The 23,164-nt window shown below is 37.7% G+C and overlaps 1 protein-coding gene across 17 annotated transcripts in view; it reads left to right on the top strand.

Moving 5' to 3' along the window:
* Nucleotides 1-23,164, top strand: part of DLG2 (discs large MAGUK scaffold protein 2) — a 999,036-nt gene that overhangs the window by 651,859 nt on the left and 324,013 nt on the right. For all 17 annotated transcript variants that reach the window (XM_027658222.1, XM_027659729.1, XM_027658823.1 and 14 more), the window contains one exon: nucleotides 9,973-10,097. In XM_027658222.1, the coding sequence (XP_027514023.1) occupies nucleotides 9,973-10,097 (125 nt within the window). The remainder of the gene's footprint in view (nucleotides 1-9,972; nucleotides 10,098-23,164) is intronic.

Below are 23,164 nucleotides of genomic sequence, written 5' to 3'. Positions count from 1 at the left end.
GAGATTTAGATGTGTGTCTGTGAAAAACAAAGAAGAATGAATTGCATTTCATGTTATTAATCCTTCTTTGTATTTCTTCTCAATAAAATCTATAATTGAGCATCGTGGGGCCTGAAAGAAAAGTCTTAAGTGTTATTCAACACATGACTGTGTTTCAAAAGTTTGCTTTAATTTATAACAAAAGAGTAGGTAATGCTCAGCTCTGCATGCTTAACCACTGGAGTAATGCAGTGATGGCAAGGTAAGTGATGCAACAGCAAGAATACTCAGTCATTTGCCTCTGGGATTTGTGCTTGAATTTGTAAGCCCTAGGGGCCTTTTGGTTCATTAATAATTTAGCTTTTTACTCTAGATTACATGCCCTGAAGATCATGATTTTGAATAAGGTGGCAAATTAAGAGTTTTATTCATGCATTTCCTTTTATGTGAAATTGAATTGGAAAGAATTGAATTGTGAGAGTTGGAAAGAAAATATCAAAATCTTATAATGGATGTAAATATTTCAGAATTTTAACCTTAATGATTAAGCATATATATATTTCAGTAAAGAAATATAACCCAAGAAACTGCTGGACTAAAATATGTTAAGAATATGATAAAAAAAACCCAAATTGCAAGATGAGAACAACTAAATATACTCATGTGAATATGACAGTCAAATGGAAAAGAACAATAGCTTAGAGAGTAGCTTAGAACTTGGGTTTAGTCCAGCACTTGTGATACTTCAGGAGTCTCAAATTCCCATAAGTGCTTTCCACAGCGATGCTGTAGTGATCATACAATCTGTACAAATAAACTCATTTAGGCATGCAACAGTTTTCAACACAAAGACTTAGAGCCACAAACTGGTTTAACCAAGGAGTTTCCGCATAGTGTCAAGACATCCATCAGGGTTTTCATAGCACTGAATTATCAGCAGAAAGAGATGAGAGGTGTCATCATTAGAGAGGAACTAAAGTCAGCACTAGGAGTTTTCTTCTTTTCTTTTAATTGCTAGCACTATGTGCTGAAACCCTGTTGGTTTCTGCAGCTTCAGTAAAATCGAGTTTCTGTTCCCTAAGTCCTTGTACAGAATGTGACTGTCTACTTCTGTCATAGAGTCACATTTAAACATACCTTAATTTCCTCAGTTTTTGCAGATAATTGCATTGTGAAAGTTTCAGTGGTGATCATGTCAAAGTTTTATGAGTAGCTTGTCTCTTGAATAAGCTTTGCTGTTCCTTCAATTCCTTTTAGTGTTTTACTCTGACTCCTGTTCTTTCCCACCCCCCTTATGTCAAATCAGTATTATCACTTAGTGGGTGCTTTCGTTTCCTTGATCTGACTTTTTCACTTTTGATTGTGTAGCCCTGGGAGCCAGGAAGCCTGGTTGATGAGAAGTCTAGAGCTAGCCTGGAGTGACACAACATGACAAAGAAAGATTTTTTTCAAGTGATGCAAAACTTTTCACTCCCCGGAAGAACATTTCTCTGCTCCAAAGAGCGTGCATCTGTGTTTTGATGAAAGTTTTTGATATTTAGTTTTCTCCCATATTACTTCTCAGCTACTCATCAGACTGCTTTTTGTGACATTTGTTTGCTATCACTGTATGTAGCCAACTAAAGAAGGACATATGTTGCCTCACTTCTCTCTCTCAGGCAGAACAGGCAAGGTCATATGATCCCATGCTACTGGGAAAGACAATTCCTACAGATAACACTGAAGTAGGACAAGAAATACTTTGAAGAAAAAAACTAGGCATACACGTCTGTCACAGCTCAGAGACTGTTAATGAGAGCTTAACAGAGGTATAATACTGAAAACCAAACCTGAGGAGAGTTCATATCTGTTTTTTGCATCAATCTGTGTACAGATAGAGGACACGCTAGCACTTTTTTCAAGAGTTACTTCAGTTTGGAAGTGGTTTCATTCCGTGTCTAGATTTTCTGTTTTACAGTGTTGTAGATTTCACATGTATTATGAAAACTCAAATCCCATGGATCTTTTTCAAACTTCATCTTGAATGCTGTACTTTATCTTTGCAGAGCTGAGAGAACAATATCACTCTACAGCTAACAAGTGAGAGTAAGCACACAAAGCAGTTGTAGTCAAAGCAGGTGTAGTCGTATATTGTGGTTTTGTAATGAATGTGCTGAACCTGATAAGGGGCTTGAAAACAACAAATGGTGCCATGAGAGATCTGAAATCTGTACCATATGGAGCATAATATAACTATGGAGTCTCAAAACTCTGACTCTGAGGAGTGTGCTAGTGTCTGTGGGAGAAGTGAGAATTTCATGAATTATGTTACTCTTGAGTAGATTTGAAAGTACAAAAGAGTTCAACAGCACTCTGATAAATATGCAAATGTTCTCTGAATGAAACAGAAATGTGGCTTTGATGTTTGGGCTTTTGAAACTGGAGCTTTGGACAAAACACTGGAGAGGAAAAGCATAGTACAGGATAGCATGAGCAAATAATTGAAAACATTGCTGGAATGATTGACTCTAAAGACAGGATTAGATGTGGCAGGATTAGAAAGTTTTATTGTTAGAGTGGGAGATGGCAAAAGAACCACACACTATGGCAGGAAATGGTTTGGTTATTTAGCATGTATCACTCTTTCTCCAGAACAATGCTAGTATAAATGCCAGATTGTGAAAGAATTGTAAAGCAGAATCCTGTTTTAAAGATCTCAGTGTCTTGAGTAGGTGGGTTTAACAAACATTTCTATCAAAATCCTGAATTAGATGGAAGTGTTTTTCATATTATAAAATCACCTGTTTGTTTCAGTGGGATGAAACATTAACTTGTTAAGATGTTTGCGATATGGTTGTGTGCTGTTGAACTGGACACTGTTGGGTCCAGTTAAACTAATCTGATGTTAAACTAAGCATGGCTTAGTGTAAGGTAGAAAAAAAATCCTGTATGGCTTTGCTGTTGAGTGAATAAAGAGAGTTGTATTTTTTAGGTGAGAAGTACTTTGTGGAGAAAAATCTTACTGAACAAAGTCTACAGAAGTACTTAGAACCCATTACCCTTTACAGCAATCTCACATGATCATCCTCTTTTTCTGCTTGGTGTATCTAGAGATATTTCCTCCATATGACCATCTTAGGTGCCAAACTAAGTAACCTTATCTGCTTTAACACAGAGAAAAAGAGAAGCCTATGAAAGATTATTTTAGTGCAGCAGGAAATTCTAGTCCATTCTAATCCTCCCACAACTGCCAATTAGGGTCAGAGTTTTCAATCTTTTGTCTCATTTGTAGACTATGTTACTTGATTCACTCTGCTTGCCCACAGCATTTAGTATTTTTTTTCTCCTCTCTCTTGCCAAAAATATTAATTCCTCATTATTTTCTGAGCTTGTCTCATTCTCAGCTTTCACTTTCTCGTGCTGTTGAGTACTTCTTGGAGAAACCTTGTCTTGTAGAACAAGGGTGAATATAGGTTTTGGAAGGAGGTGTTATTTTTATTTTTTTTCATGGGAGAAGGTGATGTCTTTTTCATCTGAAACGGAAGTATCCTGAGGCAAGCATCCTAAGCCAAAGCTGATAACAGCCTTAGCCAGCACTCAGGTACTGCTGTTCTGCAACAGTTTTTGTTATTTAAAAGCTACCCTGTGAGATATTAATTTTGTACACAAGAAAAATTTGCTGAGTATTCCAGGCAAACAAGTATTGGTTTCATATTTTACTCTCTAAAAGACAGCTTTGGAAGTATGACTTCATTTAAGCAGAAATATGAAAATTAAAAATGAGTGAAAATGGATTAAAAAGACTTATGAAAATGTTTAAAAACCATCAACTTTCAGATTCAAACGTCTCAGAATATGTTTCATAGTGCAAGGGACATTTTTTTCTACCACCTGAAATAAACTCAGCAGTAGTTTGTGAAATAACATTTCCTAACAGCAACATTTACTTACAGGAAGGTGCTGCATTAGAAGACTTAAAAAGCAAAACCAAATAAATCTCCTTTTTTACAAAAAGAGCATAATTCCTAAACCAACACCACTAGTAAGTGCCTCACACAGAGACAGTGCCCTGCCTGTAGCAGCTAAAACTGAAAAGCTTTATCATTTTTGATGCATGTATGTCAAATGTTGAAATTCTGTCAAATGCATGACAAGCCTACACTGTCTTCAGAGGATGTAACTTACCCTTGTAATAAAATATTTTGAAATTTTGCATAAACAAGAGAAAACCAGAACTACTAGGACTAAAGAAAGGTTACTGAAGGTTTACTGAACCTACAAGTCATTACTGCTCTTAAAAAGCTGAAGGATAATTCCCATTGTAAAATTCAATGGACAACTTTTTTAAGGAGCACACTAATAAGGTCTTTGACAATTATAAGAACGGAAGACAGAAAAAAGTATAGCATTTATTTAAGAATGAGTCAGCTATCACTCTGTGAGCATTCTCTTGACTAAGCTCACTCTAACAAAACCTGCAAGTTTAGGCAGCAATTCATACTTTAAGGTCATCTGTAAAAGATGCAAGGGAGAAAAACATTCCACAAATTTGGCTGTGAACACCAGAGTAGATGTAGGAAGCTTACAGGGGAAAAAACCCCAAACATCTTCATAGAAAGTTATAAGTACATACACTCAATTCTGCTTACAATTCCACTTCTTATGATCATGTGCAAGACAAAATTTAAGTCTTGAAACTTTATAGGGAAACAACAATCAGTGAAAGATTACAAATCACAAATTAAGTTATTTATTATCTAATTAACAGTATCATCTCAAGCAGTCTCATATGATAAAAACTTGATGGTTTTACTTGAACAAAACCCTTGAAACCAACGGAAAGCACATTGGGGTTCTGTCAATTCTTTTATTTATGTAGTATTATTTATTATTTGCATAGTTCAGCATATTACAGCTTTATTAATGCTAATTTACATTCCTTAACAACTAAGCAAAATGGATCCCTTAAACCAGGAAGCAAAAAAAAAAATTTAAAAAAATATATAAAAACACGTAGATCATTTCAGTAATAGAGAATGTGAGAGTATGTGTCATCACTGAAACAGCTTTTAACCTCTAGAAAACGTTCTGGGAAATACAGTTCCTCCTTCTGTCTTGGACTTTTTGCTGACTGATGGACCCAGTAACAGGCTTGTTTCTCTGCTGTGACAGGGTGAGGTTGCAGCAATAGTTAAGTGAGTTCTGTGCAGCTCACACTTTTTTTTTTTTTAACTTAATGCTAGAGATCTTTAAAGTCATGTCACTTCAGAAGATTATGAGAAGTTATTTTAGGAGCACTGAAGTAATTAGCTCATTCAAAAAGCATCTGCTGTCACCATATTGATTAGAATTAAAAAGAAAGTAAAATGGAGAACAACTTCCACGTGATTGTGGTAAGCCTATTTAATATGGTAAAATACAAATCACTTGGCCCTTATGCAGGGAAGTATTTAGTCTGCTTCTGATGTGCATTTGTGATCTCGTTTCTGCTTCTTGGACTCACATTCATCTATGATTTTATTAAAGACTGACTGACTTTGTGTCATGCGTAATCAAACTGTTCTAAGCCAAATGCAGCCCTAAAAAAAAAAATACGAATGAGAACCAATAAGGAGGAAATAATTTGTAGAAGTCTACAGGAGGCTACTATCCATGGAAAACTGCAATGTCATGGGAAAATAACTTCAGAAGCTCTTGCTGTATACTCTGTTTCCATAGAAGTCAGTGTGGAGCACTTCTGAGCATTACTCTCTGACAAAATAAAAATTCTGCAGCCTTATGAAGTTGCAGCCTGATATATGGCTGCACCTAAAAGTGTGTAAATGAAAAAAAACATAAGATGAAAGCCTGAGCAAGAAGAAGATGAGTTTCATGGCCTTCTGGCTACCCAAAACTAGTACCTGCTGGGAATTCTTACTTTATCTAGTGATCCTTATTTGGAAGCATAACAGTGTTGAGGGAAGAGATTCAAACTGGCCACAACTTTCAAGTTTTATTTTCTTTCCCTAGTTGTGAGTCATCCATTATTCTGACCCCAAGTGTTGTGTTTCAGTTTTGGGAGAAGGTATAACACCAGTTATCTGCTGTCATGCCATGTCTCTGCCTGAAGTTGTCTGACCCCTCAGGCCAGAAGAATTACAGACAGGTCTCTTCCCTGCTCAGGCTGAGCTATAAAGAACTCAGCTGGTCCTTGTGTAGGTGTAAAGCCCCATTTAGAAAGTCATAAAGGAGGCAGGTTGATGTAGTAAACCTTAAGAAGAAATGCTGACCTTCCCTTCAGAGGAGAGTAGAAATGCGGCCTCAGGTGTTGGGCTGGGAGAAATTGTTTTGTTGTGGCAGTTGACCTAATTTTCTATGTTTGAAAAGTAAGGCTCAGCCAAGAGAGAAATTTGAGCTTGGTGGTAAATCTCTGAGAAGCATGAGGTATCCAGCCTGAATAGGAGGAAACTGAGGTAGTGGGTTTTTTTCAGTCAAACTGGGCATGTTGTGCTACGCGAAGCCTTTTGTCAGGCTGTGTGCATGACTGGAGCCTTGCAACAAAAGGCGGGGAAGCTAGTGAGAAACTAAACTAACAATTAAAAAGCACATTCATCCATCTATTGCTGTGCAATTTTATGCAAATCTTCCTTATATCGTCAGTAACTAATTATATGAGTTTTTTTTAGTAGTAGAAATTGACAGCTTGGACAAAGACATGGAAAGATTTAGGTCAAGAGATAATTTAGCTAATAAGAATTGAACACAAAATTATTTGGATATGAACCCTCCATAGAATCATAGAATTATACATATTATATATTTGACATGTGAATAACATTTGAGCAATGCCATTTAAGTTTGTAGGTCTGAGACTTCTTCAGGTTTTTTGTCCCATATACATGTGTTTGGGGATTTTTGCATAGACGAGTCTGCTGAAAGATCCTGAAACAAAACAGGCAAGCATATTTAGGCCTAAATATGAATCTCAATTAAAAAGGATCAATTGAGTATTCTAAAGGAGGAAGAACTCTGTTGCTTGGCATCTCTTCTCCTCTGTATCAGCTGCTATTATTTCTTATTGAGCATTTATCTGCATTGTCAACACCCTCTGAGCTCATTGTTAACTTGCTTTGTAAGCATCCAGGAGATGTAAGGCTTGGAATAGAAAGAGGACAGTGAATTAACTTGACAGATATTTATGGGGAGCCACTCCCAAACATGAATCAGCATGAGGGAAAACATGAATGTTCCACCTTGGAAAATGCCATGGCTAAGTGATGGTTCAGTCATTGTTTTGGGCTGAGGGGCAGCATTTTCACTGGTTAACATGAAATGGGAGGCAGACAGATATGCCAAGAAAAGCTGTGAAGATAATTACCACACTCTTTTTTTCTGGGATGGGGACAAAGGAGGTGCAAAAAGTAAAGGGTGGGGAGCCAACCCTTGCAGAAACGTTCAGGAAGCATTGCAGTAGTAGGCAGTGTTTATTTGGAATTTAAAATTACATCTTGGCAACTGCAAACTAAGTTTTTAATATAGTAACTATATACTGGTGAACCTCCACACTAGATGCAGAGCATGGAGGAAGCATGAGGGAAGAAGAGAGATCCTCACATCACTATTGCTGCTCAGAACTGAAATACAGTACCTTTTAACCAGAGTATTCCTATTGCATTATTTTTCAACCCAAGGTTCTTAAAAGGCCAATTTACCCATCAGTGATTGTAGATATGCTTTCAACCTTGTTGGCCTTGATCTGAAGTACAGAGACAGAAAGATTTTGCGGTGTAGGCAATGCAGACCCTTCAAGAACAACAGTGAAAAAAAAGTGTAATTGCTCTTAGTTTTTGCAACATAGTTTCTGGTGCAGGAAAGCCTTGAAGGGATATACCTAGCTGCCAAGGCAGCTAATGCCTGACAGCCTGTAGATCCTGTTGATCAAGTCAAGGACTGCAGTCAGAATAATTGTTTGAAATTTTCTGGATGCAGAAGTGCCAGTGAGGAGTACTGCCCTGTTCTTTTTAAAGGATACTCCTAAGGGGCAGAACTGGAATAGTCTTGCAGTGTGACAGATGCACATTTATGGATAAATATCAAGGCTAGCAGTGATTCTCCTGAGAAGTCTGTAGCAGTTTTATCACATCTTTGCTTACAGTCAGCATTGCTATATTTTTTAGCTCTAAAATGTTAATGGAAAAAGATATGGTAGGAGGAAAACAGTGCAGGGAAAGTGTGAAACCTTTTCAGAAATTATTTCCTGCTAAAAAATCTAATGAATTTTATGTGATGAACTGTAACAGCTAAGCACGCCCCACATAACAGACAGGATTTGATAGTTTTTAAAGCTCTTCAGACACCCTTTTTTTATTTGTGTTTTGCTTTGTGTTTTGTTTGTGTTTTGTGGTAATCATTGCAACCAGATTTCTCTTTGCTACCCTGCTCTTTCTCCTTTCCTATCAAAAGTAGGTTTTGGGGATTTGGAAATCTACCTCTCTTCAGAAACACAGATTTCTGCATGTTTTTTGAATCTCTTTGAAGTTAAGAAGAAACACAACAATTTTATTTTTTTTTTAGATGTTTGTTGTTTTTTCTTCTTGGAAATCAAATAATACTCAGAATTTCTAGAAATTTGCCTTTGGTTTTACTAGTGTTTTAAAACTTTTATTCCAGGCTTCCTGAAGTGTGTATCCCTTGAGTAATGAGAACTGCATCTTTTGTAAACGTAGAATACTGATAACTGAGAATTTGACATGCTGCAGGCAGGCAACATAAAGTCTTTCACACATAAAATGCATGTCTGATATACTAATTGAAGTACAGTTAAAAAATGCAGATATGAGATTTGATTTAAATTATTCAGAAAAAAAAAGTATGGAGGTGCCATTTTTATTAATAGCTTTTCTCACTAGAACAGAACTAGATACTTGACCACAAGCAGCAGTTGAAGAAACAAACTCCTAATAATCTGAGAAGCTGGTGAAATAGAAGTCTTTTAATGCCCCGAATATATTTAATTTGCAATAGTGTACATATTCTGTAATATATATATAGTTACATCACTGTGATAAGCCTAAATACCTAACTATAAAAATACTTTTGGCTGAGAGAGATTTAAAGAATCAAATATTGCATAGAATTTTGTGACATCTGCTATGCATAGAGGGTTCATAAACCTGCATTTGTCTTTTAATAAATAAGGGAGAAAAAGAAAAATAAGTTATTTCTTCTTGGAAAATAAGTTAATTTATGCAGAAAACAATTAATAAATAATATATACATAAGGTTGATTTATAGAGAAAAGCGTAGTAACTGATATATATATCCAAAAAAGAATTAGAATTGTTGGTTTCAATTCTATGTGAAAAACAGTGACTTAATTTCTAAGTGTATATGTGTGTATACATGCCCATTTATCTTTCATGATATTTCCACAAATAATAGAAGCAATAAGGAAGATCATTGAGAAGGCTCTGGTAATCTCTTTCAACCATTTCATTCTAACAGATCACTAAGATGAAAGAAACAGTTTTGTTTTGTGGATTTGTGGGTTTTGTTTTTTTTTTTTTAAAGCACATGAATCTGAGCAATGATCACTTTTCAACAGAAACTAGTATAGTAAAATACATCAGAGTTAAATGGTTTTCGCTGTTTCTGTTTATATTATGATGGTTTGAAAAGTGTTTTTTCAAAGCTCTGAAGTGTTTAGCCTCTAGCTTTCATTGACTTGAGTGAATTAATATTGGAGTTCAGATGCTAATTTATGTGACTGCTTTTAAAAACAAATTTAGGTCAAATCCTAATTTCTGTAGGGATACCCATTAACTCTGTCATTAACTCTGGGTAATCTTTGTGTTCATAGCCTCTGTTCTTTAACTGACAATTAATTTTTCTGACTGAGTCACCTGCCTTCAAGTATGGAGTTGGTAAATAAAGTGCTTTCTTTAAGAAGCAAGGATACTTTGCTTGTGCACTGCAAATGAATTCTGTAGAAATCTAGCATCTGGGTGATGGATTTACTTTTTATTATTTTTCCAGGGGAATTCCGGCCTGGGGTTTAGTATTGCTGGAGGAACAGATAACCCACACATTGGGGATGATCCTGGGATATTCATTACTAAGATTATACCAGGAGGAGCTGCAGCAGAGGATGGAAGACTCAGGTAAAAACAAACTTATTATTTATGTTTGGAAATGAAATGCATAATTATTATAATTATTCTCTAGGAGTCAAATGCCAACTGGGTCTTTCATGGGGTCAGGGGAAGTAAATGACATGACTAGAGTCTCCTTTCTGCTAAGAGAGCTGACTTAAGTAGCTTAAAGCAACTGAATAAGTTTAATTAAGTCCTGTATAAAGGGGCTTTTGATGGTGCTGCTTCCATCTTTGTACCAGTTATTTCCTTTAGTACAAAAGGCAAGATGGGGACAGGAGGAGGAAACCAGCATATCAGCATGCATCCATCTCTTCTGCTTGGTCTCTGTATGTTCATGGCTGAAGAACTACACATTGGTGTTTTAAATTAAAGCTATCAAGACTTCCCAAACTACAAAGCTATTACTAAATGATCATAGCTATTTGTAGACATTTCCTGTTATTTGACTGCAGTAATGGGGTGTGCTTACTGCTGTTTCCAAGTGGTTTTTTTGCTCCATGAAGATGTGGTGGCTAATCTCCATGTTTTAAGTCATCTCCTGAGTAGTTTGTTGCTGTAGCTCCTGAAATGGATACAGAGGTCACTTGATGTGGTTCTCAAACACATCGTAGTATATCTCTTAAACAAGAGAAACTTTTTGTTTAGAAGTAAATGCTTAGATTTTATTCTTCATTTAGAAGAAATGCTTGTGCTTGTCTTTCCTTATGGACTGAATGCAGAAAGGCTTCTGGCTATCACAGAGGCTGCTGCCTATCTATTGGTCATGAAGCCTGCTGATGCTCCAAAAAGGCAATTTAACTGGAAAGACTTGGGATAAAATTCTGATGCTTTCATGATCTCAGCACTGGAATTAACTCTGGGAGCCTTTGCCAAAAACAGATGGTCTAGAAATCATGAAATGTAACCAGATGGTAGCAATAACAATTTTTCCCAAAGCCTTTTCCTTTAATTCAAAGTTAAAAGTTGTCCAGTTTTTCAGGGAAGTTTTGGATATTACTTATGCTATGTATGCTTAGCAATTTGATTTTGGAAATTATTCTTTTTTTTTTTTACTACAACAGTGATGAGGAGTCATGGTGGTTGGCAGTGCTTAAAGAATTTGCATTTTAAATAAGATTGCAGACAAAAGGAGTAGGACCAATCTCATGTAACTTTATGACTAAAGTGCAGCTATCTACCCTTAAGCTTAGAATCTCCTAATTGTCAGTGAAGAAAAGCCTAAGCATTTCTAGGTTGTGATTCATCTCATCCTGAAGTCAATGTCTAAAATATAACAAGAGTAAAAAAGCCTATATTTTCATTGGTGAGTCAAATGAAAAGGAATTTCTTTAACTAGTCCAGCTGTAGTGATCTGTACTGCAAATGTCTGCATTAGTCCAGATGAGCTTCATGGAAAAGAGAGCATGAAGAAATAGCAGTACCTGGAAATCATGCTGTTAAATTTGAAAGGATGAACAACATAGGGGGGTCTTAAACATCCAACTATTTTTCTGAAAACAAGAAAAATTTCCTTGCAAAAAACCAACAGTATCTTTATAGTAGAATTTTTTATTAGATTTGAAGAATTTTTTAGTTTAAGCTATTAAGAAGACAGAAGCCATTGCAGTATTTTGTCTTGCTATCTTTGTATGAAATCAAATATTTCATAACTCAATCTTTTATTAACCACTGTAAACTGAACTCATGATTGTTTCTGTTTCATAAATGTCTTAGAAAGACCTTCTAAACCCACAAAAAATAGCATACTAATACAATTACATTATTAAAATTGTTAAAATATTAAAATTAGACTTAGCAAACTTTGTGTTTTGGAATAAAAGTGTAGTAGTACAAATATACTTAAACTAAAACTTAGATTAATATTCTAATCATATATTTGGTGTGGTCATTTTTCCAATTCTCATAGATTTCAGAAAGTTTTCTCCTTTCTTTGTTTTATCTGGTAAGTAGGTTTCACTTTGCTACAGAAACCTGCATCTCCTGTCACATTTTATGAACACCTGAAAAAGTAGTTATCAGTGATGATTACTGATATGCCACTGAAGGGGCATATCCTGGGGCCGTCTCTACTGACTTACATGATAATTAATTTTTCATAATAGAGAGAGTTTATCAGCTAAGGCCACTCTATAGGAACAAAAGCTCAACAACATTTATAAACATTTACCAAAAATAGTGATAACCTAGGTTCCTAGCAAAAGAACAACTTTTAATTACCTAAGAATCAGAGATTGGTGTTTATGGACTGAAAAATATATACTTTTTTGTGTCCATTTTTGCTTCACCCCCTGCCTGCAGACAGTCTACATTATATAGCAGTGTGGACTGTCTGAACTGGCTTCTATATCTGCTTCTGGTTTTAAATCATAAAAGCCTGTAAAATCACTTCTACTGCATTTTACATGACGTCCCTTTGATCTAACATAGCTAAGTGAAGTTCTTCAAACAGCAAGACTATGAAAGTGACCTGCAAGAAATTGACTTAATGCTTCAGACTCTTGCAGATCTTTTACATGTGTATATGGGTTGGCAAGGGAGGAGTAGGTCAGCTGAAGTTTCGCGGAAATCCAACAGAAGCAAATGCAACCTCCCGTACATGTGAAGACTCTTCAGTGGGAAACATATAGTTATAAGTACATAAATATCAGCTATAAATACCTTATGGGAGGGAAGGAAGACAAAGGAGCCAGTAGGGCCCAGTGAAAGGGCAAAAAGCAATAAATACAAAGCATATGATATTTCGTCTTATCATGAGGAAACATTTTTTTACTGGGAGAGTTGCTGACTGCACATAGGTTGCCCAGAGAGGTTCTGAAAGTGTCTACCCTTGGATGGCTTCATGAGAGGAAAGTCCTGATTATCAAACCTGATTTCCTTCTGTGACAAGGTAACCCAAGGTTGGACAAAATGTCCAACATGCAGCTGGATAAACATATCATGCAGTGGGTGACCAGTTGGCTCACGGGCCAAGCACAAAGGGTAATAGTGAATGGGGTTGCATCAGACCATCAGACTGGGGACCTGTCACTAGTGGTGTTCTGCAGGTCTCTGTCTTAGGCCCTGTGACCTTCAACATCTTCAAAAATGACTTGGACGCAGGACTGGAAGGGATGCTAAGCAAGTTTGTGGATGACACAAAACTGGGAGGAATTATTGACTCCCTCGAAGGCAGAGAGGCCCTGCAGAGAAACCTTGACAAATTAGAGGACTGAGCAATCACCAACCAGATGAAGTTCAACAAGAGAAAGTACTAGATTCTGCACCTGGGATGGGACAACCCAGGATGTACGTACAGACTGGGGAATGAGATGCTGGAAAGCAGTGCCACAGAAAGGGACCTGGGGGTTCTGGTCAAGGGCAAGTTGAATATGAGTCAGCAGTGCCCTGGTAGCCAGGAGGGCCAACTGTGTCCTGGGGGCATCAGGCAAAGCGTTGCCAGCGGGTCAACAGAGGGGATTGTCCCACTCTGCCCTGTGCTGGTGAGGCCTCACCTTGAACATTGTGTGCACTTTTGGGCACCACAATATAGGAAAGATATTAAACTGTTAGAGAGTGTCCAAAGGAGAGCAACGAAGATGGTGAAGGGCCTTGAGGGGAAGCTGTGTGAGGAGCAGCTGACGTCACTTGATCTGTTCAGCCTGGAGAAGAGAAGACTGAGGGGAGACCTCATTGCAGGCTACACCTTCCTCATGAGGGGAAGAGGAGAGTCAGGCACTGATCTCTTCTCTGTGGTGACCAGTGACAGGACGGGAATGGCCTGAAGCTGTGTCAGGGGAGGTTTAGGTTGAATATTAGGAAAAGGTTCTTCACCCAGGGGGTACTGGAACAGGCCCCCCAGGAAGTGGTCACAGCATCAAACCTGGCAGAGTTCAAGAAGCATTTGGATACACTCAGGCACCTAGTGTGACTCTTGAGAGTGGTCCTGTGCAGGGTTAGGAGTTGGGTTTGATGGTTCTTTTGGGTACCTTCCAATTCATCATATTTTGTGATTCTGTGATATTTAAAACCTGATTAGATATGTTCCTGGCAACATGTTCTAGCTAAACTTGCTTCAGCAGAGAGAGTTTGACAAGGGGATCTCAAGAGGTGCTTTCCAACCTAAATGATACTTTCATTCTGTGATTTGGCCTGAGTCAGCAGTGTCCCTGGCAGTACTGAAGGCCAACATGAAGATCAGCAGAAATACACAGAGAAAAAACTGGAGGCAGCAGTCACATGTTGCAAAAAGGAAAATTCCAATTTGGTCTGAGGATAAAAAAGATCTTTTCCATGAGGATAGAAGGGCACTGTAACTGGTGATTCTGTGAGATTCTGAGATCTCTGTCCTCAGAGAGACTCAAAATTCATATGAACAAGCTCCTGAGCAATATGATTGAACTTTCAGATTGGTCCTGCTTTGAGCAGGAGATTGGACTAGATGACCTCCAAAGGTCCCTTCCAACCTGAATTGTTCTCTGATTCTGCAGATTATTCTTGTATATAAAATCTGAGTGTGAGACAAACACAGGTGATTAAGTTCCTGGGTTTTCCCTTTAGTGGAGGATAGTACTTTTATTGACAGTAGGTACAATGCATAGTGTGGGTTTGTATCACTTTGTGACCCATTTCTCTGCTTAAAAAAAACCAATAGTTATCAGCCACTTAAGACTACATTCATTTTAATAAAGCATTCCTGTTTTTGAAAGATTTCCTGAATCTTCAAATAATAGTCATAGCAGCACAGAATCACAGAATATCTCAAGTTGAAAGGGACCCGTAAGAATAATTGAGTCCAACTCCCTGCTCCTCTCAGGGCTACCTAGAACTAAACCATGTGACTAAGAGCATCATTCAGGTGCTCCTTGAGCTCTGATAGGTGTGGTGCCATAGCCACTCCATTGGCGAACCTGTTCAAGTGACTGACCTCACTCTGTGTGGAGAATCTTTTATTCATGTCCAATCTGAACTTCCCCCCAAGCAACTTCATTCATTTTCCTCATGTCCTGTTGCTGGTCACCAGAGAGAAGAGATCAGCACCACCTCCAGTGCTCTCCTCAAGGAAGTAATAACTAATATGTTTGCATGCTACTCTCCCTTAAAAGCACTGACTTCTAGAACTAGTGTAAGAACCACCACACTGCACAACTCAGATTTTAGAAGGCATTTTATACAAGTACACTAACTCTTCATCTTGCAAAATAAGGCAAGCTGTGGAATCTTTTATAAAGTCCTTATAATATATAACAAATATTTTCATATATAATAAATAATATACAGCAAATAATTTCATGGAATATAAAAATTATTTTAGATTTAATTATTTATCTAAATGTGAATATAATAACTTTGGAGCTAAATTAATTTTTTTTTTTTCTGAATGGTGCATACCATGTTTTTCTGAAGCTTTGAGTTTCAAGTCAACAGTAGACAAAGAATATAAAACCTCTGAAAGTAGTAACCATTCCCACTGAGTTGAAGGAGAATTTCTCTTAACAGTTTGATCTTTTGAGACTTTTGATGCATAAAAACTTCTGCTTTTATCTCATAAATGTCAGTTGTCCATGGGCAAACATACTATTTAATAAAGAAGTTCTGAATTTAGATTTCTTTTCCTCTGTGTAAGAGAGAAGATTCCAGTAATTATAGCTCAGTGCCTTCTTTTGTTTCATTTGAGTTTGTGTCAGATAAAAAGATGCCTACATAAAGCAAAGAACTTTGATACAATATACAGTAGTTACTTCTATTGACACATTGATCATAACTGAAATTCTGGCTTTCAAAAGGCAACACACGTGTAAACCATTCATCATACTCTGTGAAAACAAGAGTGATCAGCTTATGGAATTAGAAGCACAGTGTAGTTGTATAACTTGATTGGAGGGGGAAAAAACCGAAAAGAATAATGCAAAGGTTTCAATTATGATCAAGTTTAAAAGAGCACAGGCTCCCAAAATATGATTTCATTTTCAGCAACCATAAACCAAAGCTGTTTTTAGTCAAGAATCATTTCTGTTGATTATAGCTTCACAGAGTCCAATTCTGATCTTAGAGATATTTTTCTCAAAACTCTGTCTACAGGAATGAGAGGGTCATATGAGTTCCTTATCTATTGCTGTCAAAAATACACTATTCTTTCTTGTGAAGACAAGTATGAAAATGTGAATTTTAAACAATCTTGGGACCTGAAAAAAAGCAAATAAAAGAGTCTTGGATAGAACAAGGATTCAAACCCTATGTTATATACCAATCTCTTGGTCACAGGAATCTTATTGAACCTGTGATACAAAAGTCTGTTATTGCATATGTGACTGAATATGAATGAGTTTATTTGCAGGACTGTGAGATAGATTTGGATAGTCTTTAGCTTGAGTTTCAAGGATTAATGTTGGTACCAAAGATTATTTTGGTATTTAAGCCTTACTTGTAATGAAGAGGAAAGAAGGTCAATGTGAGGAGTGAGTCAAAGAGAAGAAAGTGGTTGTGCCTGGAGGAGGCATATTGCCCTGGTTAGGTGCCCAGACCTGTAGCTGTTTCATTCACTCTTTCTTCTCAGAAATTGGTTTCCAGTCTTTTTACATTTGTGAACCTATCAATTTTTCCCCTTAGGATTGTGGACATTTTTAAGGAGAACTTAAACAGGTTGAGCAAAGTACATTGGTGGAGAGCTACCTTTGACAGACCAACTAGAAACAGCACTGGTATCCCCAGCTAACTGAATATCATAGGTTAAAAAGTATTAAGGCTGTGCAGTGTTCATCTTTCCTTAGTTTATGTATCTTTCTTGATATTATCTTAATTACTGATTGTCAGGAGGTTTAGGATTGTGAAACTGCAGCATTTTTTAAGCATGCTATGTTGTTCTGCCACCACTATATCAGTTTCTCCCATTGGATTCACCCCCACCCCTTTCCATCTCCCAGCTCTCAAAGTGATTTGATGTGAGGAAAGGAATATTATACACATGCTAATGGCAGGAGACAAGAATCCAAATAACTTACCCTCAGTCATCTAGTAAATCAAGGAGAAAGCTTGGAATAGAATAGTGATTCCTTCTCTCATATTTCTGTGCCTTACAGGCTTCAGTCAAATGCCTACCAGGAAAGGCTTTAAACAAATCAGATTTGTGTTCCCTTCATTTGTCAACTAACCCACTATGATATGTCAAATGATTATAAATTTAGCTATGTAGCAGGAGATGTATAAGTAGCAAGAGAGGAACTCTGAAGACCCTTTCTCATGGATATTTCTGAATTTAAAAAAAAAAAAGAAAAAAGAAAAAAGTAATTTAAAGACTGCATTCTGATCAGAATTTTAAAAATATGTCTGTGTTTCACTAAAATGAAATAGAGAGGAAAAATTACAACTTCATGCCATTGATTGAAAGCTTGAAAACTGGAATTAAGAAACACTGGTATTGCGTGTAGTTTACCTGAGAAAGGTCAGAAGAAATGGAGGAGAGGAAGCAGAACTGAGTCCTCACCTGAGAGCTGGCTGGATAAAGGACCCTCTTTAGTCGTTTCCCCATGGGCTGAGCTTTGCCTCTGATGAAAAGCCTGAAGTCTAGATCCCTCCAGCAGCAGGAGGCACACAGTTGTTGCCCATTGGTGTCCATTTGTATCTCTAGATTGCTTACTAAAAAGTGAATTGAGAGTGATGATATTGGGCTTTTTCAGATTAATGTGAAGAGCTATTCCCAGGAGAGATCATGTTCTTTACAAACAAGTCATGTGTCCCTAATCCAGCTTGGGAACTGGCTTTATTTCACCATAGTTATATCTCAAAATAGAAGTGTGTCTGCTTTGTGATTCACCACCTAAGTCCCTATTTGTTAACTTTTGATCTTGTTTTAAGCCTATCAGTATCAGGTCTATGTGCCTTGCAATGGCATACAGCTTGTTCAGGATGTTATTATAATTACGGTGCTACCACAAAACACTGATTCATATCTGCACTGTTTACAGGCCTCTGACAATGCTGTTAGTTCAGCACATAATTTAGCAGTAAGTTAATAAAGAGGCATTCACCCTATTTGGCAAAACATGCTTGCTTTGCAGACAGTCATAAATTAAATCATGATTTATTGACTGCTCACTCTGTCCTGGTTTGTGTTAGGAAGTTTGATCTTATTAACTCTGTTTGTCTGTGTATCTGTATCATTTCTTGAGCTACCATGGAATTAAAAAAAAAGAATTACCACAGAGGATCTACATGAAAAAAGGCAGGTCACAAAATCAAAATCTGATTTTCCTATATTATTTTCAAAGTTGAACATGTCTTACTATAGCTCATGTTTTAAATTAACAACTTATATATCTTTTCATCAATGGAATATGTGATCATGTAATTTTGTTCTCCATTGCCTGCACTATATCACTTTTCTTTGGCCCAATCCTTCTTTTCTCTTCAGTTTGCATTGCTTGTTCAGTATTGTGGATCCCCAGTGTGTCTCTGAATTTGATTATACTTTATTATTTATCATTATTTATATTATGCTTTTCCTATTTTGAAAATAATTTGGTAGGCTGTAGCAATTCTTATATGTGATGCAAAAAGAAAAGGAAATTATGTTTTAACAGCTAAATTGTCAGGTAAAGAGAATAGAATTTAATGAGTGAAAAAGGTACTTCTCTGGCTTGTAGTATTTGAAACTGATGAATTTTCAGGACCTCTTTATAGACATCAGTGATGGACATTTTTATAGAAGTTTCCTTTTGTAACACAAAGGATCAGTTTCTTCCCCCGTATGTTTCTGAGCTGCTTTTCACTAATTGAATTCTACAGCTTCTGAATAACACTTAAGCAAAGTAGTACGATACTAGGACTTTAGGTTATGTAATACTCATTGCACTAGAGATTCCATGCAATGGTACTGAACTGGTTAAGAGGTCTCTCTCCCAAGAGTTCCTTTATTATCCATTCTACCTGAAACTACAGTCACACCAGTGTGCTGCAGCAGCAGAACAGCACCATGCAGCCAAATACAAGTGATTATTTCATCAACATGTCTGCACTGATACTGCAGTTGTGAGTTTAAATAGCTCAGTGACAATTCATCTGGAGTAAGAAGCCGTCTGTGGTTACATACGTTAGAAATCACGAGCTCTCTGTGAAGTCAGTGCTAGTCAAGGGAAAAATATTTCTCATCTGTTCTTGTACTCGACAGGTGTTACTGAAATTTTCATTTATTTCAATTTCCACAAAACCTGAAAATAAGATTTTAGGCAAAAAAGTAACTGACTTAGGTTATCATTAAAAAAAAAAAAGTTCCTTTTAACCATCAAAGATCTGATTCTAAAACTTTTAAGAAAAAACTTGGTCATTGTTTTGCTTCTGACAGGCAAAACAACTAGTACACTGTGAGAGTTCATACGCTGTCAAAACTCTTGGCTGTGGTTTGTATAAACACTTTGAAGTTTCAGCTTTTGGCCAATTTATGTTTCCTGACAGTATCTCATCACTGTTGTCACATTCCTTACTCCATTTTTAGTGCAGCTGTTATAGTAGGGGTTCTAAATGTATTTCCCCACAGCATGTGAATTTCAATAGCAAGCTTGGAAGACATAGGAATACTTTGTTTCAGTGTGCTGCTTATGCCATGCCATCCTGTGTGTTACTCAGAATCATAACAAACAAAAAACAAACTTTGGGTTTTTTTCTACCTACCTCTTTGCACTCTACTCTGAGTTGCAGCTATATTGTATGTAGCCTAATGGTATTGATGCTCTGAAGCCGGTGAAGTTTCTTACTGAACTTGAACAACGTGTTTCTCCTCCCCCATTCTCTTTTAGGCTATACCTGTGTTGGGAATAGCTATCCCAATCACATCACAGCAGGAAGGAGGGTTTTCTGCTTGTTGGTGCAAGTGCTGGGGTGGCAGTGCTGCTTCATTTTGTGCTCAACTTGCTGGGCCTGATCTTTGGAAATGCTTTTCTTCTTTTATGCTCAAGTTTCCCTATTTGTAAAATGGATACAGTGATCATTATCTTTGCCTCACGGGGGTTGTTGTGAAGCTGTAACGAGTTCATATTTGCAAAGCCCTTTGAGAGCCACAGATGAAAAGTACTTGTAAAAATCCTGAACCTTGAATTGCCTCCTGGGTTATCTGTTGTAACTGGTTTTCCTGCACAAACCTGAACGCGGTACAGAGAGTGCTGGTGTCAGCTGGGAGAAATTTAACCAGGGCTGAGGAACAACTGAGTAGTTCAGTGCCTTCAGCGGGCAAAGCACACCTTGGCCCCGAGTTAGAGCCTTGGCCATGCCCAGGCTGGACACGCACGGCCTGGCCTAGGCTGCTGCCATTCCCCTGGGCTCTGGGCCTCAAAGCCCCCCATGGCGCCAAGTCCAGTTGAACCGGAGGGCTCCGAGGGTAAGTCAGGGCTGCGAAGCCGGAGCTGCCCCTGCCCTCCACCACACCTACAGCGCCTGGCCTGGGGCACTTTCCAGTACCTGCCAAGCAGCCCTGCAGCTGGGAGGAGCTTGGCTGCTTCCTGATGCCCTCATTCATCCCAGGCTTTACAGATATTTGTTTTCTTTCCCTTTGCTTTATCCCAACACCTTCCTCTCACAACACTCCACAGCTACCTACACCTCCTTCTGCTCATCCTTTACCTTTCCACTGTTCCACTTGGGCTTCAGCCGTTGACAGGCAGACATGACTCCTTGTCCTGTGAGCAGCAGTTTTCATTCTGGCCACCATTAGAGGCTGCCAGAGCCACCCGGATCAAGCCGAGCAGAGGCTGGATGCACTGGGAGTTCTAGCACTTGGTTGCTAGTGGGAGTATTTTCCAAAGGAAAGCATCGTTCATGGCAGTGGCAGGAGACGAGACGCAGAGAGACTGAAGATAACTTGGGAGTTAGAGAACGGACGGAGGAATGGAAAAATGTGGTAAGAACCAAAGATACCAAAGATGAGGAATGAGCTGAATGAGAAATGCAGAGGGAGAAGAAATGTGGGATGGGAGAATGTTTTGGGAGAGGGGGAGAGAAAAAGGAAATAGTAGTTCCTATAGATCTTGCAAGACGTTAATAAAGAAAATTTGGCACAAGTTTAAGTCTGCTTCAGGGAAGGCTTGTGGAGCCACTGCTGACCACAGCATCCTGCTCACTCTCCACGTTCCCTCTCCCTCTCTTCCCTGTCTGCTTCCTTAGCTGTCTCCTTGCTGCCATTAACTTGCCATTGAACACAGACATTTAAACACAGCCATGGGCTGGCCAGAGCTGCCAAGTGGGCAGTGGCTGAGCAGTTTGGGCAGTGGCTGATGAGGGATTCAGGCAGTGGCTGCCAGCTGGGCAGTGGCTGCAGGTGTTACCTGGTGGAGCTGCTAGCCTGAGTCACCTTGCTCCTGTGTCTGCACTGCACTATTGCAAATCTTTCGCTTTTAGTAAAGTCATCCTTGATTTCCAGGATGCTAAGAATCAGGTCTGCTAAGTACAAAATGGTCTTCTGTGTTTGGAGAATTGTTTTGGTTTGTCTTTTATACTTGTGTGCCTGGTTCATTCCCAGTCTGGCAACTTTACCTTGATATGTGTTTGTGTATCATGGTTCCTTGACTCTGTTTAAAGAGGTTGTGAGTTATGCAGGGAACATTTTAAAAGCAGTAATGTGTGATGTGAAAGATCATAAACTCTGTACAAAATTACCACAGGTGTGGCTTACCTAGCAAAAGAGTTAATTTGCCTTGAGTTATTCTGGCCAAGCAATTACTGAAAGCTTGATGGCACAGAAAATAATTTCATTATAAATGATTTAGAACAGCTGTACCTCTAAAACATTAAACAGTGATAGGATATAATTCTGCTTTCAGGATGTTTGTTATAAAGGAAAATAAATAATAAAAGAAGAGGTCCTCCTGTTGTAGATGTATTTATACTTGACTTTTATTCTAGAAGTTTATACTTGAGTCTGTGTGCAGATTAAATGTCTGTCAGCTGCTCTTCCTTCTACCCCATAGAGCTACACCCTGTGAGATGAACTACCATTAATTAATAAGTACTTGCCATGCTCAAAGTGGGCACAAGGAGATGTGGCTTTTCTGGGAGGCATTAAACCAAGCGGGCTTTAGCTTCTCCTTGCTGCATTGGGTTTGTCTGTGAAGCATCCTTAACCTCTCTGTTTTAATTAGACAGAGAAAGAATGGCACACCTTTGTAGTGTTGTTGCCTCAGCCTTCAAGTAGATATGCGCAAAATTTTATTTGCTTGGGTTTTTGTGGGCTTTTTTTTGGTTTTATTTGTTTGGTTGGTTTGATTTTTTTGGTTTTGTTTTCAAAAGTTAGGATATAGAGAGTCATATTTGAAACTGATTTGGAATTTACTGACATTTTTAGCTCCTGAATATTATTGACCATATCTCATTCTGTTCTCCTGAGTAAATTTTAAGTAATACCAAGTCAATACCTACCCAAATTTTAAAACTAATACTGATTTAGAAATCAATAATATGATGCTATTATTATCATTAACATTATAATAATAATTATTATTATTATTTGAAGCTGAAGTTTCTTAAATTATGTGAATGTTCACTGCATGGTATTAGTTTTAAAATTTTGGTAACAAATTCATTCCTATAGCTAAAAATTGTCATGATTAATACCTTACCAGGTTAGGGGTTTTTGTGGGTTTTTTTGTAATCAATGATTTAAAATACAAATGTTTAGTGCATTTGGCAGTAGTACATTTTAAAAGTTTTCAGTGTATGTGTCAATATATTTAAATAATACTGTTTCTTTATTTGGCTTGTAATAATTTAAATAACCTATCTTTTAAGTCTCTTGCCCTTGTGATCATTTCTCAATGGAGTGCTGGCTGCATCACTGCATAAATTTTGCTATCTACAAATTTCAGGTCTAAAAAGACTTCTGGATAATAACTAAAGCCAAGCAAACATATTTTGATACAAAATTAGGTCCAAATTGCTTTTAAATGACAAAGAGAAAAGAGTAAAAAAAGCAGTGTCAAAATCAGCTTTCAGCTCACCTCTGAAGGGAAACCTGCATTCTCCATCCTTCACTCTCTGGGGAACATGAGGCGGCAGCTTCCAGAGGAGTTATCAGACCACTAAACTGAAGGGGCCATGCAATCACTGTATTTTAT

The sequence above is a fragment of the Corapipo altera genome, unplaced genomic scaffold, assembly GCF_003945725.1.
Source record: "Corapipo altera isolate COAL_440 unplaced genomic scaffold, ASM394572v1 0, whole genome shotgun sequence".
NCBI classification, from domain to species: Eukaryota; Metazoa; Chordata; class Aves; order Passeriformes; family Pipridae; genus Corapipo; species Corapipo altera.
The sequence above is the reverse complement of the archived record's forward strand: the minus strand, read 5'-3'. Positions and strand labels throughout refer to the sequence as shown.